Below are 13,656 nucleotides of genomic sequence, written 5' to 3'. Positions count from 1 at the left end.
ACTGCTTCGAGGAGGAGCTCATCTGCCCCATCTGCCTGCATGTCTTCGTGGAGCCGGTGCAATTGCCGTGCAAACACAACTTCTGCCGGGGCTGCATTGGCGAGGCGTGGGCCAAGGACAGCGGCCTGGTACGCTGCCCGGAGTGCAACCAGGCCTACAACCAGAAGCCGGGCCTGGAGAAGAACCTGAAGCTCACCAACATCGTGGAGAAGTTCAACGCCTTGCACGTGGAGAAGCCGCCGGCGGCGCTGCACTGCGTGTTCTGCCGCCGCGGCCCCCCGCTGCCGGCGCAGAAGGTCTGCCTGCGCTGCGAGGCGCCCTGCTGCCAGTCCCACGTGCAGACGCACCTGCAGCAGCCCTCCACCGCCCGCGGGCACCTCCTGGTGGAGGCGGACGACGTGCGGGCTTGGAGCTGCCCCCAGCACAACGCCTACCGCCTCTACCACTGTGAGGCCGAGCAGGTGGCCGTGTGCCAATACTGCTGCTACTACAGCGGTGCGCATCAGGGACACTCGGTGTGCGACGTGGAGATCCGGAGGAATGAGATCCGGGCAAGTACCCTACGCGCACGCACACACACTCACTCCCTACCGCCTGGGGACCACCCTCCGGGCAGGCTAGCTAACTCTTGTGACATCAGGCCGGACACCCCCTTCCAAACTCTTCTACCCTGAAAGTTTAGGGGCAAGGTCCTGGGAAGAAGGGCCCCTCACTCCTTGATACATTCCTGCACCTGTGCTCATAGGTCCATCTTTTGAGTCATTTATAGAATTGAGGTGAGGGGTAGAGTTTGGGTGTTGCTTTTCTGTTCTGCTCACAGCTCCCTTCCCCAGCCTTGTTTCTGTAGGCCCTATGGGAAGTCACCAAGGCAGTGACCCAGGTCCTGCTTCTCCAGCTGCTGTTTATGTAATGAGTGTCCTGGTGCCGCTGCTGTGGCTGACATGATCCATGATGCTGGCATACCAATGAGGAAGTAAACAAAAGCAGCCATGTTCGTTTCAAGCCCTATTGGAAACACACTGGGGGGGGGTGGAGGGGAGCTTCCGGAGGGGGAACAGAACTCTGGTATCTATCTGGACAAGGCCTGGACAGCCAGCGGCACCACTGAACAGTGTCTCAGCCATTCTGATTATTCCCAGTAGCCCACTCTTCATGTGTGAGAATCACTGCCCTCTGTGTGCCTATGTATGTTGCCTGCGTCCGCATGAACAAACCTTAAAGTATGTGTCTTCATCACCCTGAGCCCTTTTCTCCCAGCCCAGCCCTCTATCACAGCCCTCCCACATTTGGGGAGGGGAAGTGGAAGACGGAAAAAGAATCCTGTGGGTTTAAGGTTGAGCTGCCTTGCAATCTGGTTTCAGGCAGCTGGCTCCCCTGGGCTGCCGGCTGGGTGATTACAGAACCGCATCCCCTCCCATTGTATACACCCGGCAGCAGCAGCCAATGTCAAAACCGCCTTCCCCCTCAGGCCTCTGGGTCTGGCTTTGGAGCTGGACTGAGGCAATACTTCCGTCCCCTTGAGTGGAGGGGGGCTCCTCCTAGGTCCCTCCCTGGTCCCCTGGCTTTCAGGGTTGAGTCATACCAGAAGGAAGGGGTTGGCCTGAGACTGAGCCATCTCGAAGCCCCAGCTTGGAGCCTGGGTGTGATATCATGGGGGTGAGGTTGGGCTTTGGTTGGACTGGGAGTGTTTAATGGGTGGGGGCCCCTGGAGGCTAGTCGAGGCCAGTGGGGAGCTTGGGTATGAGGAAGCTCTGAGCAGGGGACGGTTGTGGACGGGGGCTGTTTCCTGTGGGGGGGACCAGTCAGAATGAGTCACTGTTTAGCAATTAAAAAACATACACATACAACTAACAAAAGGCAGGAGGGCCGCCACAGGCTGAGGGCAGGAATAAATAAAATTTGCTGTATAATTAGTTTCCAATCGGATGGGCTAGCTCGGGGTTTTTGTACCAGGACAGGACCTCTGGTTTCTTAAGGGAAGTGGAGGGGATGGAGAGAGGAGCCATTCTCTCCCCTCCCCGGGAGTTGAGAAGCAGAGGCCCAGGGGAAGCAGATGAGCCCCTGGTGTCCACCCCCAACTCAGGGCAGGCAGAGCCCAGACTTTTCTCAGGATTGGGAAGCCGCTGCTATTAATGAAGATGGAAAGGCCGGGGAAGGAGGGAAAGCGCAGAGGCAGGAGGAAGGAGCGCTGTCCAGTTCTCTGTCCTGGGATTGGCAGCGGAAAGTGACAGGAAGAGAAAGACAAGAGATGTGGCTGAAAGGAACCGGGGAGGGGGCAGCAGCCAGGGTGATGAGTGAATGTGTGCCTGCACCCACGCTTTTGCTCTTAACTGTGTCTGAGTGCTAGGGGTGCTTTTCATTTGGGAGGAGAGAAAACATAATTGTGCCTGATTCGGTAGTAGGAGGGTATCTTTAGATGTGTGTCTGTGTTTGCAAGTGTCTCTGAGACTGCTTTGCTCTTAAATGCGTCTGTCTCTCGTCTGTACAGTTGGGGACTGGGTGGGGAGGTGGTTTGCCCATGCATGCAGAGTATATTCTGGGGTTCCCACCAGCAGGTCCCTGATCCCAGCTCATGGAAGGAACTGGGTGGGAAGGAAGCACTAAACTTTGTCAGCAGCTGCATGCATGCATGTGTGTGCCTGTGTGTGTGTGTGTGTGTGTGTGTGTGTTCATGTGTTCATTTTTGCTCCTGGTGTGGACAGGCTCACAAATAGTGGGGTTGCTTCAGGGCCAGATGTGCAGTTCTGTGCGCTCAGTATCTGTGCCCGGCAGCCTGAGCCTTATCCCCCTCCTGGAGCCCCCTCCCCAGCCCTCTGGCTTCTCTCTTGTGACCCAGGGCACTGGAGTTGGAAACCCTTCAATAGGCCAGCACCACTCACTGTGAGTTGGACTTATTGAATGTGGAGGAAGAGGGGCCTCACCCTCAGGGGAGGGGAAGAGCTGTGGGGAACCTGAATGGAAGAACCCCTTGCGTCCCTTGTCCCTCCTCCAGCCAGGGGGGAGGGGCCTTTCCCTGGGCCTCTTTTTCCCTTGCCTGAGGGCCTCTGCTGATACCATGGATGTGACTGAGAGCAACAGAATTCTCCCGGATGTAGGAGCAGATACACGGAGACCTGGCACATGCCTGAAAATACAGCCCCTCTTCTTGTGCTTTCTTTTCTGTCCTCGAGGGTTGGGGGCTGGTAGCTGCTGACATGCCTTATTGGCTAGAAATAGGAAACTGATCAACCTCTCCCTGGTGGCTCTAGTCACATATTCACAAGCATCCACGTGAGCATGGGCCAGTAGTCTAGAGCAGGGGCCCAGCAGGAAGGCAAGCAGGGCTTCTCTCCAGCCTGGGGGATAGCAGGGGACCCAGAGTCAGTCCTGCCAACTCTGTTGCCCCACTCTGTCCTGGGGAAGCCAGTGTTTAGGCCCCATTGCCCTGAAGCCTGGGTGTCCAGTGGGTGGGCCCCAAAGACCCCTCTTTGGGACGTGCCTACCTAGACCCCAAATATATTCTCCTTTGGCGCCACGAGAGGCTACATTTCCAAAATTGGGATATCCAGGTAGGTTTGAGCCTGGCAGCCGTAGGTGGTGAAACCCTCTACCAGCTCCCTGATTTAGGGGTTCATCTGAGCAATGGGGAACTGGGGTAAGCTGGGACCATCCAGCATCCCTACCTCATAACCATCTTCCACATGGAAAGAAAACCCAAGATAAGGCCTAGTTATATGTATGAGGAGCTGTTCAGGGTGTGTGTGTGTGTGTTTGCACTCATGTCATAGTTGTGCCCCTGTGTCATTCCTAGGACCACAAATCAAGGCTGGAAATGTTGCCAGAACCCTTTTCCTTGCATTCTTGTAGGTTTAGTGTTGAGAGGAGATGTTCTCTGTTGGGGCGGGGGTGCGCTCCCACTGCTCAGGCCAACTTGGGGTTTGTAGCTGCTAGCGGTGAGGTTACACAGCGCACACTGCCCTTGGCTGGAGGGTTTGTCCTGGGATCCTGGAGGGCATCTGATGTCTCGGCCGCAGGTGTCTGTCTCTGGGTGGGCTGTGGGAGTGAGGGCGGCCCAGGCCCTGCTGACTCAGGCAGCACCAGCTCTGCTGCTCCCTCTCTCCGACCGTACTCCTGACCTCAGGTGGGGTGGGAGCTGGGGCGTGTGTGTGAGGTGTAAGGTGTGTGTGTGTGTGTGTGTGTGTGTGTGTGTCAGGGGCCCCTTCCCTGATTATCCTGCGTCTGTGGGGAAGGTGGGCCCGGGGCCCCAAGCAGAGAGGAGTCTCAGCCAGAGGCCTAGCCCCCACCTCCACCCCAGGATCCTGCTGACACAGCCGGCGCCCGTCACGCTCGCCCTCTGCCTCCTGCAGCTCCGTGTGTCTGCAGGTGTGTGTGCTTGTGTGTAACCAGCGTGTCTGGTTGTGTCTCTCAACACGTGACTCATTTTCTGTATCTCCCACGTGTATCTCTGTGAAGGCACCGTGCGAGTGACTGACTTGGCTGTGTGCGGCTGCGGGGTCAGGGGGCCATGCGAGCGTGTCTGTGAGCGGAGGGGACCGCGGGCCCGCCCGCCCTGCGCAGGGGACTGGGAGTTGAGTGGGACGCCCGCCGTCAGCGCCGACTTGCTAGCTTGCGGCTGCCTGCTCAGGCTCTCAGTCCCGGGTGACTTTCTCGCCTGGCGGGGCTGTTGCGGAGGGGCTGGAAAGGTGGAATTCACCTTCGGGGAGCTTGCTGCCCGCGGCAGGTCTTGGAGGCAGACGTCCAGACGGATCCTGCGAAGCTGTGTTGGAGGCGGTGTGGGTGGGCATAGGCAGAAGGTGGGCCCAGCTTGGGCCCCTGCCCTGGTCGGAGCAGGCAGGCCTGGCTGGCCTCATCCCTGGCTCTGGGAAAGCCTTCCTTCCCGGCCGGCCTGGCATTCAAACCCAGACAAAGGGGGGCTTTCTCTCTCGCCTCTTTGTTCTGCTGCCCCGGAGCGCTGCTCTCTGCATGGCAAAAGCTAATTCCACTCTGCAGCTGGGAAACCTTCTCTGGGGTCTGCCGGGGCTTGTCTCAGGGCTGCCGCTGCTCTCCGCGCCCTGGCTCCTGCCCTACAGCCTCTCCGCTGCTCTGGTTGCCTCTGCCCCGGGGTTCCACATGGTAGCCCGAGGCAGGGGCCGAGGCCTGGAGAGGGGTGTTTAGGGCAGGCAGGAGCTGCTCTGAGGCCAGGGGTGAGTGCTGTGGCCCAGGGAGAGAGGAGGCCGGCATGCTCCTGGGACGAGGGCTTCGGGGAGAGAGTGGGAGGGGCAGGTGTGGAAGCTGGGGAGGGGGTTACGATGGGGTAGCTCTGAGCGGGGGCTGCAGCCCGAGCTGGAGCTGGAATGGGAGCTCTCCGGGCCAGGGCCGGAGCCGAGACAGGTGTGCTGCAGCCCGGCGCCCTCTCTTGCCTGCCTACCTCTCCCTGCCGCCGCAGCCACCACAGGGGCTGCTAGATCGGCCCTGGCCCTGTTTGAAAACGTCGGGCCTGCCTCTGGCCCAACCCCTGGGGCCCTGTTCCCTCCTGACCTTGCTTCTCTTCAAGGTTGACTTGAGGGTTTTATTATTATTATTTATTAACTTTCATGCGAGCCCAGAGGCCCTATGGCCTCACCCGTCTGCCCAGTCCAGTCTGGCGTCAAAAATGCCAGCTGGGCCTGGCCAGTGAGCCTCCAGAGGGCTGTGAGGCTCTCCGGGGGCAGGAACGTAACGGGCCGTAAGTGCCCCCTGTCTGAGTCGGGAGGGCCATCCGAGGCAGCCGCTCGAGGCGGAGTCTGGAACATGGGCGGCAGGGTGTCCCGGGGCCTGCTCCTTATCCCCGCCAGGTGGGATGGGATGGGAATGGAGTGCCCCCGAGGCTTTTTGATGCTTTTGCCCTCACAGGCCCAGGAGCAGACCACAAAAGGCCTAAGCCCTAAGGTCCAGGGCCAAGAGTGAGCGGGTCCCATCAGGGCCAGGGACTGCTGAGTGGAGCTGGGCCTCATATCGTTTCTTGTGCTTCCTGCCAGGGGCCTGGTCCCTCCAGCACTGCAGTCGGCCCCACTCAGCTCTGCTCCTGCACCTGCGCCCTTGAGGTGTGCCACAGTCCGGGTGACTCACTGTGGGCTGGGAGCAGTTTGTAAAGTGCCCCCTGCCCTCCCCCCTGTATTGAGAGCCCATTTCTGAATCAAGCTGGAAAATCTGGTCCTGTTTCTCAGCTGCGTGTTTTTCCCACATGGGAAATGGGGCCTCGGCTCTCAGCAATTCCCCGGACGTTGGGATAGTGCGGCGGGATGGGGGGGCTTGTCAGTCTTGCTTGTTCTCTCCCATCTTCCAGTTCTCAGTAACCCGATTCAGTCATTTGGTGGAATTGAGGTGAGGGCTAATGAAGAGGCAGCAAGTAGATATTCCTGTCCCTTCCCCCGATTTCCCAGTGCCTAAGGTAACAGTGATCCCCCCAACCCCCTGCCTCCCCAAGGTTTTGTCTGTGGCAGGATTAAGATCATCTGGCCTCAAGGGAGGGCAGTTCCTGCAAGGCTGAGCTGGCCAGCATGGGCCCCTGAGCCCCCTTCCCAGCCCTCCATGATGACTGGCAACCTTGCCAGTTTCCTTCCCATTTCTGCCCCCTCCCCTACCTACCTCTGCAGCAGAGACAGGAGCTCAATGTCCTCTGAGCTGGGAGAGGGGAAGTGAAACTCAGCTACCTGCTAGAGAGTATGGCCATTGCCTTTGCTGGGCCTGGACGGGGCTCCCAACCCAGAGGGCTCTGGGCGCGCAAGGTCCCAGAGTAGAAGTACTACCAGGAAAGGCTCTGAGAAAAGCCTAGAAAAAGAGGGACAGAGCTGGACTGGACAGGAGGTGCCTCCTTTGGCTTTTCCCTGAGGAGTCAGCCATGAACTCCTTGAAGGGGTTCCAGGTGGGCAGGAGAGGGGCTTCCCACTGCTCTGGAGGGTGGGAGTGGAACAGCCCCCATTCCAGGCCTCTGGGGAAATTGGTCTGGGAACCTACCTGGGGCTGCCTCTTTCCTGCCCCTCATCTGGGACTCAGCCCCAGGTGCGTCCCTAATCTGATACTGATGGGTTTGGTCATGAGCAGTAGCTAGGCAGGGAGACCATGGTGCACAGATGTGCGGGTGGGTGGGGGCCTGGGCTTGCAGGTGTCCTGAGCACTGGAGAGACAAGAGTGGTCTGGAATCTGAGACACATCTGGAGGGGGGTGCCCTGTTCTCTGAGTGTGGGTACAAGGCAGCCAGAAGGCAACAATTTGAGGGCCAGTTGTTACAGGCCCTAATGTTCCTGAAGGGGAGTCCTGGAGACCTTACTTTTATGGCAGGCCTTCCCCAGTTGTCTGGGGCCTTCAGGAGGCCCGGCCTTCACCGTGTAGGGGGCCGGATACAGGTATAGTGTAGCTGGGTGCAACAGTGTGCGTGAGGGGGGCCCGGGCCCAGGTGGCAGTGCGGGCTTGGTGTGTTCTGGGCAGTGCTGCAAGGTGCTGCCTGCCCTCTTCCTATAGCTGTGGGCAGTTTCACAGACAGGGAGGATGCGTGACCGCCTCTTATCCCCCCGCCCCTCAGGCTCTGACTCTCAGGCTGACGGCAGCCCCCTGTGCATGTTGGACTGGTGTGGGGACCTGCTGGAAGGACAAAGCGCTGGGGGCAGGGCAAGGTTTCCTTGGGGCTGGTCCTTGGAGGTCCTGTCCTAGCTCAGCAGTCAAGTTGTTTGGAGCGGGGGGTGGGGGGGGGTACCCCGGGGGGTACCCCAGGCTTCTCCAACTTAGAATCTGAGAGCTTTATCCCACCACCTCCTCTTGTCCCCAGGGTCCTGGTTTTTGTTTCCAGGGCAGCCACCAACTCACAACGAGGTTGCCTAAAGCTCTTGCTGGCCTTGGTTTCCCCAAATGTAAAATGGGTTGGAGGAGTGAGGAAGGGATTGGTGGCAGCTTGTCTCTAGGAAACCAGCTGGGTCTGGGTGAAGAGTGGGGGTCATAGGTCAAACTTGAGGGTCACTCTGAGGCCTGCACAGAGGAAGAAAAAGAACCACTCCTTGTGGTGTGGCTCCTTCCTGTGAGCTAGGTTCTGTGCCACGTGCTTTGCAAACGTCGTATTTCAGGCAAAACCTTAGCTTTATTCAGTCAGCCTGTTATGGATCTATAGGGTGCCGGGGCCTCTGTGCGGCCTGGCTGGGGAGGGAGGTAGAAAAGGACAGCAGCAAAATCCTATTTTCAGCAGGCTTGAAGGTTTGCAGGGAGATAGACCTCACTTTGCGAGGCAGACTGCAGAATAGTGTTGTCCTCTAGGTGTTTCTGTGATGATGGTCCTCTCTCATACCTGTAGTGTCCAGTACATCAGCCACTGGCTCCATGTCGCTATTGAGCACTCAGAAACTGAGGCCGGCACAACTGAAGAACTAATGTTTGACTGAATTCATTTCCGTTCACTTCAATTTAAATAGCCACATGTGACTAGCGGCTGCCGTGCTGCGCAGCCTGGTGACAGAGGGAAGGCACAATGGGGCAGCCCGCTGCCTGGAGAGGACAGGGAGGGACCCGCACAAACATCGAGCATGGGCCATGGAAAGTTTCCTAGGTCTTGAGGCCTTAAGCTGGGCCTTGAAGGATGGAGAGAGGGAGGAAGGAGGCCCCGTGGGCTAGAGAAGAGTGTCAGAGGGGTGCAGGGAGTTCAGATGTGCACGGAGCACCGCGGGCAGGATAGCAGCCCACCTGGCTGGGCAAGTCAAGTTGTCAGAAAGCCCTTGTGGCCGAAGTATTGCAAGGAGGGACTCATTGAGGGTTCTTGAGCAGGAAGAGACCATGTTTGAAGAGGCATGTCTGGTGAGAGAGGATGACAGGATGGATGCAACAGCCAGGATGGGCAGGGCTGGGAGAGGAGGGCTTATGAAGACAGGAGATCAAGGGCTGAGAAGAGCAGCTCGGTCCAGCACCTTCCAGTAAGCTGGCCTTGGGTTCTTAGGAGAGCCGGCGTCTCCCTTCCACCTGGGTTCAACCGAGAGTCTGAGAGAGCTAGCAAGGACGTCAGCAGCCTAGCTGTCAGCGTCAAGAATAAGGGAAGGGGTAGCTGCCCTTGATGCCCCAAATGCAGGTAAGGCATGTATAGGGTGAGAACTGTGGACCAGGCCAGAGGGCCTGTATGACACTGGAAGGTTGTTTGTCCTTCTGCATCTTAGGGTACTCATCTCTAAGATGGAGGTCCCCAGAGAGAGGCGGCATGCCTCCTCTGAGAACAGACCTACCGCCAGATCACCTAGGTTTGTTTCCAGCTCCGACGTTTACTAGCTGTGTGACTTTGGACGAGTTGCTTAAGCTCTCTGGTTTCCTCTTCTCTGAAATGAGGATAATAATAGTACTTAACTCATAGCATTACTGGGATAATTAGATAAGTCTGTTCAGGAAAAGCACTTAGAACAGGGGCTGCCTGACCCTGCCCTCAGAAAGCTCATGGGCTAGTATGTGTGGGAAGCTATTCCAGGCTTTCTGTTCCTGGGAACAGGCTGGCCAGACAGCTGTCACCAGGCCCCTGGGATTGTGTGGGGGCCAGAAAAGGTTAGATGGTAGAAATTTAGGCCATCCAAGTCAAAGACTCTATAGGATGAGTCTGTTCTGTAGAGGGAAGGGTGGTGCTCACCCATCCTTGGTAAGGGGTAGAGCTGCAGCCCCCTCTGATGCCCCTTCCCCACCTGTCCCTGCAGAAGATGCTGATGAAGCAACAGGACCGTCTGGAGGAGCGAGAGCAGGACATTGAGGACCAGCTGTACAAACTTGAGTCAGACAAGCGCCTGGTGGAGGTAGCTAAGCCCAAGCCCATGGTATGGGGTGGGGAGGCTTGGGTGCGGGGCCTCGGGCTGGTTCCTTATTTGGGCCAGGATCTCTTCTGTGGTCAACTCCGTGCCAGAATCCCTTGGTCAGGTACTCAGTGAACGGTGGATGAGCTCCCACTGGTACCAGGGGCAGCTGGCCCAGAGCCCCATGCTACCAGCAGGGAATGAGCAGGTCAGACCTTGCCCTCGGGAGCCCTGGGCAGCCTGGAGCGGGGGGCATCCCAGACTCTACCAGCCAAGGATGTGAGACCGGCGGGAGCGGCAGCCCGAGGTCCCCAGGGCTCACGGTCCGCCCGCTCTCACCCCCCTGCCTGCAGGAGAAGGTGAGCCAGCTGAAGGAGGAGGTGCGGCTGCAGTATGAAAAGCTGCACCAGCTGCTGGACGAGGACCTGCGGCAGACGGTGGAGGTCCTGGACAAGGCCCAGGCCAAGTTCTGCAGCGAGAACGCAGCGCAGGCGCTGCACCTCGGGGAGCGCATGCAGGAGGCCAAGAAGCTGCTGGGCTCCCTGCAGCTGCTCTTCGACAAGACGGAAGACGTCAGCTTCATGAAGGTGGGCTGGGCCCAGGACCGGCTGGCGGCACCTGCGGTCATTCCTAAACCGGAGTCGGCCATCCTTGGCTCCCCAGAGAATCCCCCCCCCGGCAGTATGCTCACAGGGTTTTGGAGCCAGCCTACATGGCTTCAGAACCCTCCCACCCCACTCTTTCTAGCTTTGTGAGCTTGGGAGCGCGTCACAGATATGCCCTCTGCCTGAGGTCCCTCACTCATAAAATGGGGTTCATAATACAGATCTACCTACTATCTTTTATCCACAATACCAAATTTTAAAAGCCTCCGAAAACTAGTAGAAAAAATTCTGACAACTCATTTAACAGGAAAACTGAACTCATGTCGGCAGTTTTTGGTCTTTATTTATCTTGCTTGATACAAGTATTCAAACATTTTGCTGCAAGAGCATTGGTCTATTGAATGATGATGTCCTACTGGGGATGGTAGATACTATACGGTACAGGGACCATATTCCCCTTCTAAAATCCAACAAATTCCAAATTCCAAAACACATCTGGTCCCAAGGATTTCGGATAAAGGACCGAGTGCCTCTAACAGCTTCCTCCTAGGGTGTTGTGTAGATAAAGTGATGAATATATAGAAACACTTAACAGTGTTTGTCACATAGTAAGTGCTCAGTAAATGTTAGCTATCCGTGTCTTCTAGAAATGGAGAGACGCCCTCCCCCCTTACTACACTTTGGCTGGAATCAGATGGTCAGCCCTGCCTGGGGAGAGGGAGGATGGGGCAGCTCTCCCCTGTTGCCTTGCCCACTGACTAACCCTCTTCTCTCCCCCTAGAACACCAAGTCTGTGAAAATCCTAATGGACAGGTAAGCAGATGGCCACTGGCTGCCAGGGGAATACATCACGGGGAGGGCAGGGAGGGCCAGGCCCACCGGGGGGAGGTAGGGCAGGCTCACCGGTGATACCTCCTCACAGCAGATGCCCCGTCCACTGCCCCCAGGACCCAGACCTGCACGGGCAGCAGCCTTTCTCCCCCTAAGATCGGCCACCTGAACTCCAAGCTCTTCCTGAATGAGGTGGCCAAGAAGGAGAAGCAGCTGCGGAAGATGCTAGAAGGTGAGGGTGGTATCCTCAATGGAAAGGAAAGTGCCCTTTGGGCAGGGAGGAATGCCAGAGCCTTCTCTCTGAGAGGCGGCATGGCCTAGTCAGATAGTCTTTTCTTCATATCCTGGCTTTGCCACTTCTAGCTATTGGACCTCAGGAAAAGCCATATTACCTCCCTAAACTTCAGGTTCTTCCGCTGTAAAATGGGAATAATCATGGTATCTACCTGCTAATGGTAGGCCCTGTTGACCAAGGGTAGTGCATGATGTAATGAGCTTGGTCCTATAGATAGAAAGCGGGGAGAGGAGGCCTGGGTTGCTTGGGATGGGAGCTCTGGCGACTTTTGCCCCAAACTCTCCACAGGCCCCTTCAGCACACCGGTGCCCTTCCTGCAGAGCGTCCCCCTGTACCCTTGTGGCGTGAGCAGCTCTGGGGCGGAAAAGCGCAAGCACTCAACGGCCTTCCCTGAGGCCAGTTTCCTAGAGACGTCATCAGGCCCTGTGGGCAGCCAATATGGGGCAGCGGGCACAGCCAGCGGCGAGGGCCAGTCAGGGCAGCCCCTGGGGCCCTGCAGCTCCACGCAGCACTTGGTGGCCCTGCCGGGCGGCGCCCAACCAGTGCACTCAAGTCCTGTGTTCCCCCCATCACAGTATCCCAATGGCTCCGCCACCCAGCAGCCCATGCTCCCCCAGTATGGCGGCCGCAAGATTCTCGTCTGTTCTGTGGACAACTGTTACTGTTCTTCCGTGGCCAACCACGGTGGCCACCAGCCCTACCCCCGCTCCGGCCACTTTCCCTGGACAGTGCCCTCGCAGGAGTACTCACACCCGCTCCCGCCCACACCCTCCGTCCCCCAGTCCCTTCCTGGCCTGGCGGTCAGAGACTGGCTCGACGCCTCCCAGCAGCCTGGCCACCAGGATTTCTACAGGGTGTATGGGCAGCCGTCCACCAAACACTACGTGACGAGCTAACGCCACGCAGGCAGTGGGGCGCTGGGGAATCTTCCCCCCCGCCCCCCAGTGGCTCGGGAATTATGCATCCAGAGACCTGCCCTTCTACCTTCGGGTCTTCCCTCCCTTCCTCCTTCATTTCCCCCCAAGTCTTTTCCTTTTGGATTTTGTTTTGTTTGGGGCTTTGTTTTTGATTTTTCTTTTCTTTTTTTTTTTTAAATGAAACTCCTGGACACAGGGGTGACAGTGAGAGCTGGCCTGGGCTGGGCTGCAGGTGGCCCTGGAGTTGGGAAAACGTCTACTTCAAGGCATTGAGCTCTCTCTCTCTGTTTCTCCTTTTTTCTTCCACTCCTTCCCCTTCTCACCCCTGTGGCTGGAAGGAGCCTCAGCTTCCCCTAAAGCCTTGGGGGATCCAACCCTCCTCACCCAGCCCTGGGAGGAAGGACCAGTGTGCCCACTGGCCCGCTTCTCCTCTCGTTTTTCTTTTGGGCAATTTGATCACTGACTAAGAAATGACCTGTAGATTGTGGGGCTTTTTTTTTTTTTTTTTAATTTTTTTAAACCAAGAATGATTTCTCCTGCTTCCCTCTTCTCAACATCCTCCCAGATGGAGTTCAAAGGCCACTTCTCAAGCAGCTTTTGGCACCTTCAGCCTCAGAGTGGAATCTTAAAGACAGGAACCCCATGTCCAGGAAAGGGGAAAAGGAACTTTGCCAATGATAGTGACCACAGCAAAAGCAAATAATAATAATATTAATAATAATAAAGAGAAATAAAAGAAATAATAAAATAAAAAACCCTAGCACAGCCCTTGTTGAGGTCAGTGGGGGAGGAGCGGCTGCCCCGAGTTGGGTCCTTGCCTGGATTTTGACACAGCAACTTCCTGTAGGGAGCACTTTGTATGAATCATGGACTTCCTGTTCTCAAGGCACAGGTATTTCTTCTGTAATCTGTCTAGAGCACACACCGAAATCCAACCTTCTAATAAACATGATGGCGCAGTCCCACTCCCTGCCTCGCCTCTTACCCCTCACTTCTCCAGGCCTAGGGTCTTCAGATGTTGGTACAAGAGAGGGCACCGAGGGATGGAAGCCATTGCCTTCCTTGCCTTGGTTCTTTGCTCCATCTAGACTGTTCCAGGCCTGTGATTGTTAGTTCGTCAGGCACTAACTACATCTCCTCTCAGCCTTGGGTTCATTTGACAAATATTTGCTGAGCGAGGGCCTCCCAGGCCCAGCCCCCTGCTTCATAGGTCCTGGCATTTCTTTGAGGTTCTGCCAGCATGT

At 57.0% G+C, this 13,656-nt stretch overlaps 1 protein-coding gene across 2 annotated transcripts in view; it reads left to right on the top strand.

The window, feature by feature from the left end:
- Positions 1-13,377, top strand: part of TRIM8 (tripartite motif containing 8) — a 15,783-nt gene extending 2,406 nt beyond the window's left edge. Inside the window, exons 2-7 of one of the 2 annotated variants that reach the window (XM_040624415.1) lie at positions 12-551; positions 9,672-9,767; positions 10,118-10,351; positions 11,151-11,182; positions 11,317-11,432; positions 11,784-13,377. In XM_040624415.1, the coding sequence (XP_040480349.1) occupies positions 12-551; positions 9,672-9,767; positions 10,118-10,351; positions 11,151-11,182; positions 11,317-11,432; positions 11,784-12,391 (1,626 nt within the window). In that variant the 3' untranslated portion in view covers positions 12,392-13,377. The remainder of the gene's footprint in view (positions 1-11; positions 552-9,671; positions 9,768-10,117; positions 10,352-11,150; positions 11,183-11,316; positions 11,433-11,783) is intronic. The other variant, XM_040624414.1, reaches the window with a different exon arrangement.
- The last annotated feature ends 279 nt before the right edge of the window (positions 13,378-13,656 follow it).

This window comes from Ursus maritimus, unplaced genomic scaffold (genome assembly GCF_017311325.1).
Source record: "Ursus maritimus isolate PB19 unplaced genomic scaffold, ASM1731132v1 scaffold_7, whole genome shotgun sequence".
NCBI lineage: Eukaryota > Metazoa > Chordata > Mammalia > Carnivora > Ursidae > Ursus > Ursus maritimus.
This window is presented reverse-complemented; position numbering and strand designations above follow the sequence as displayed.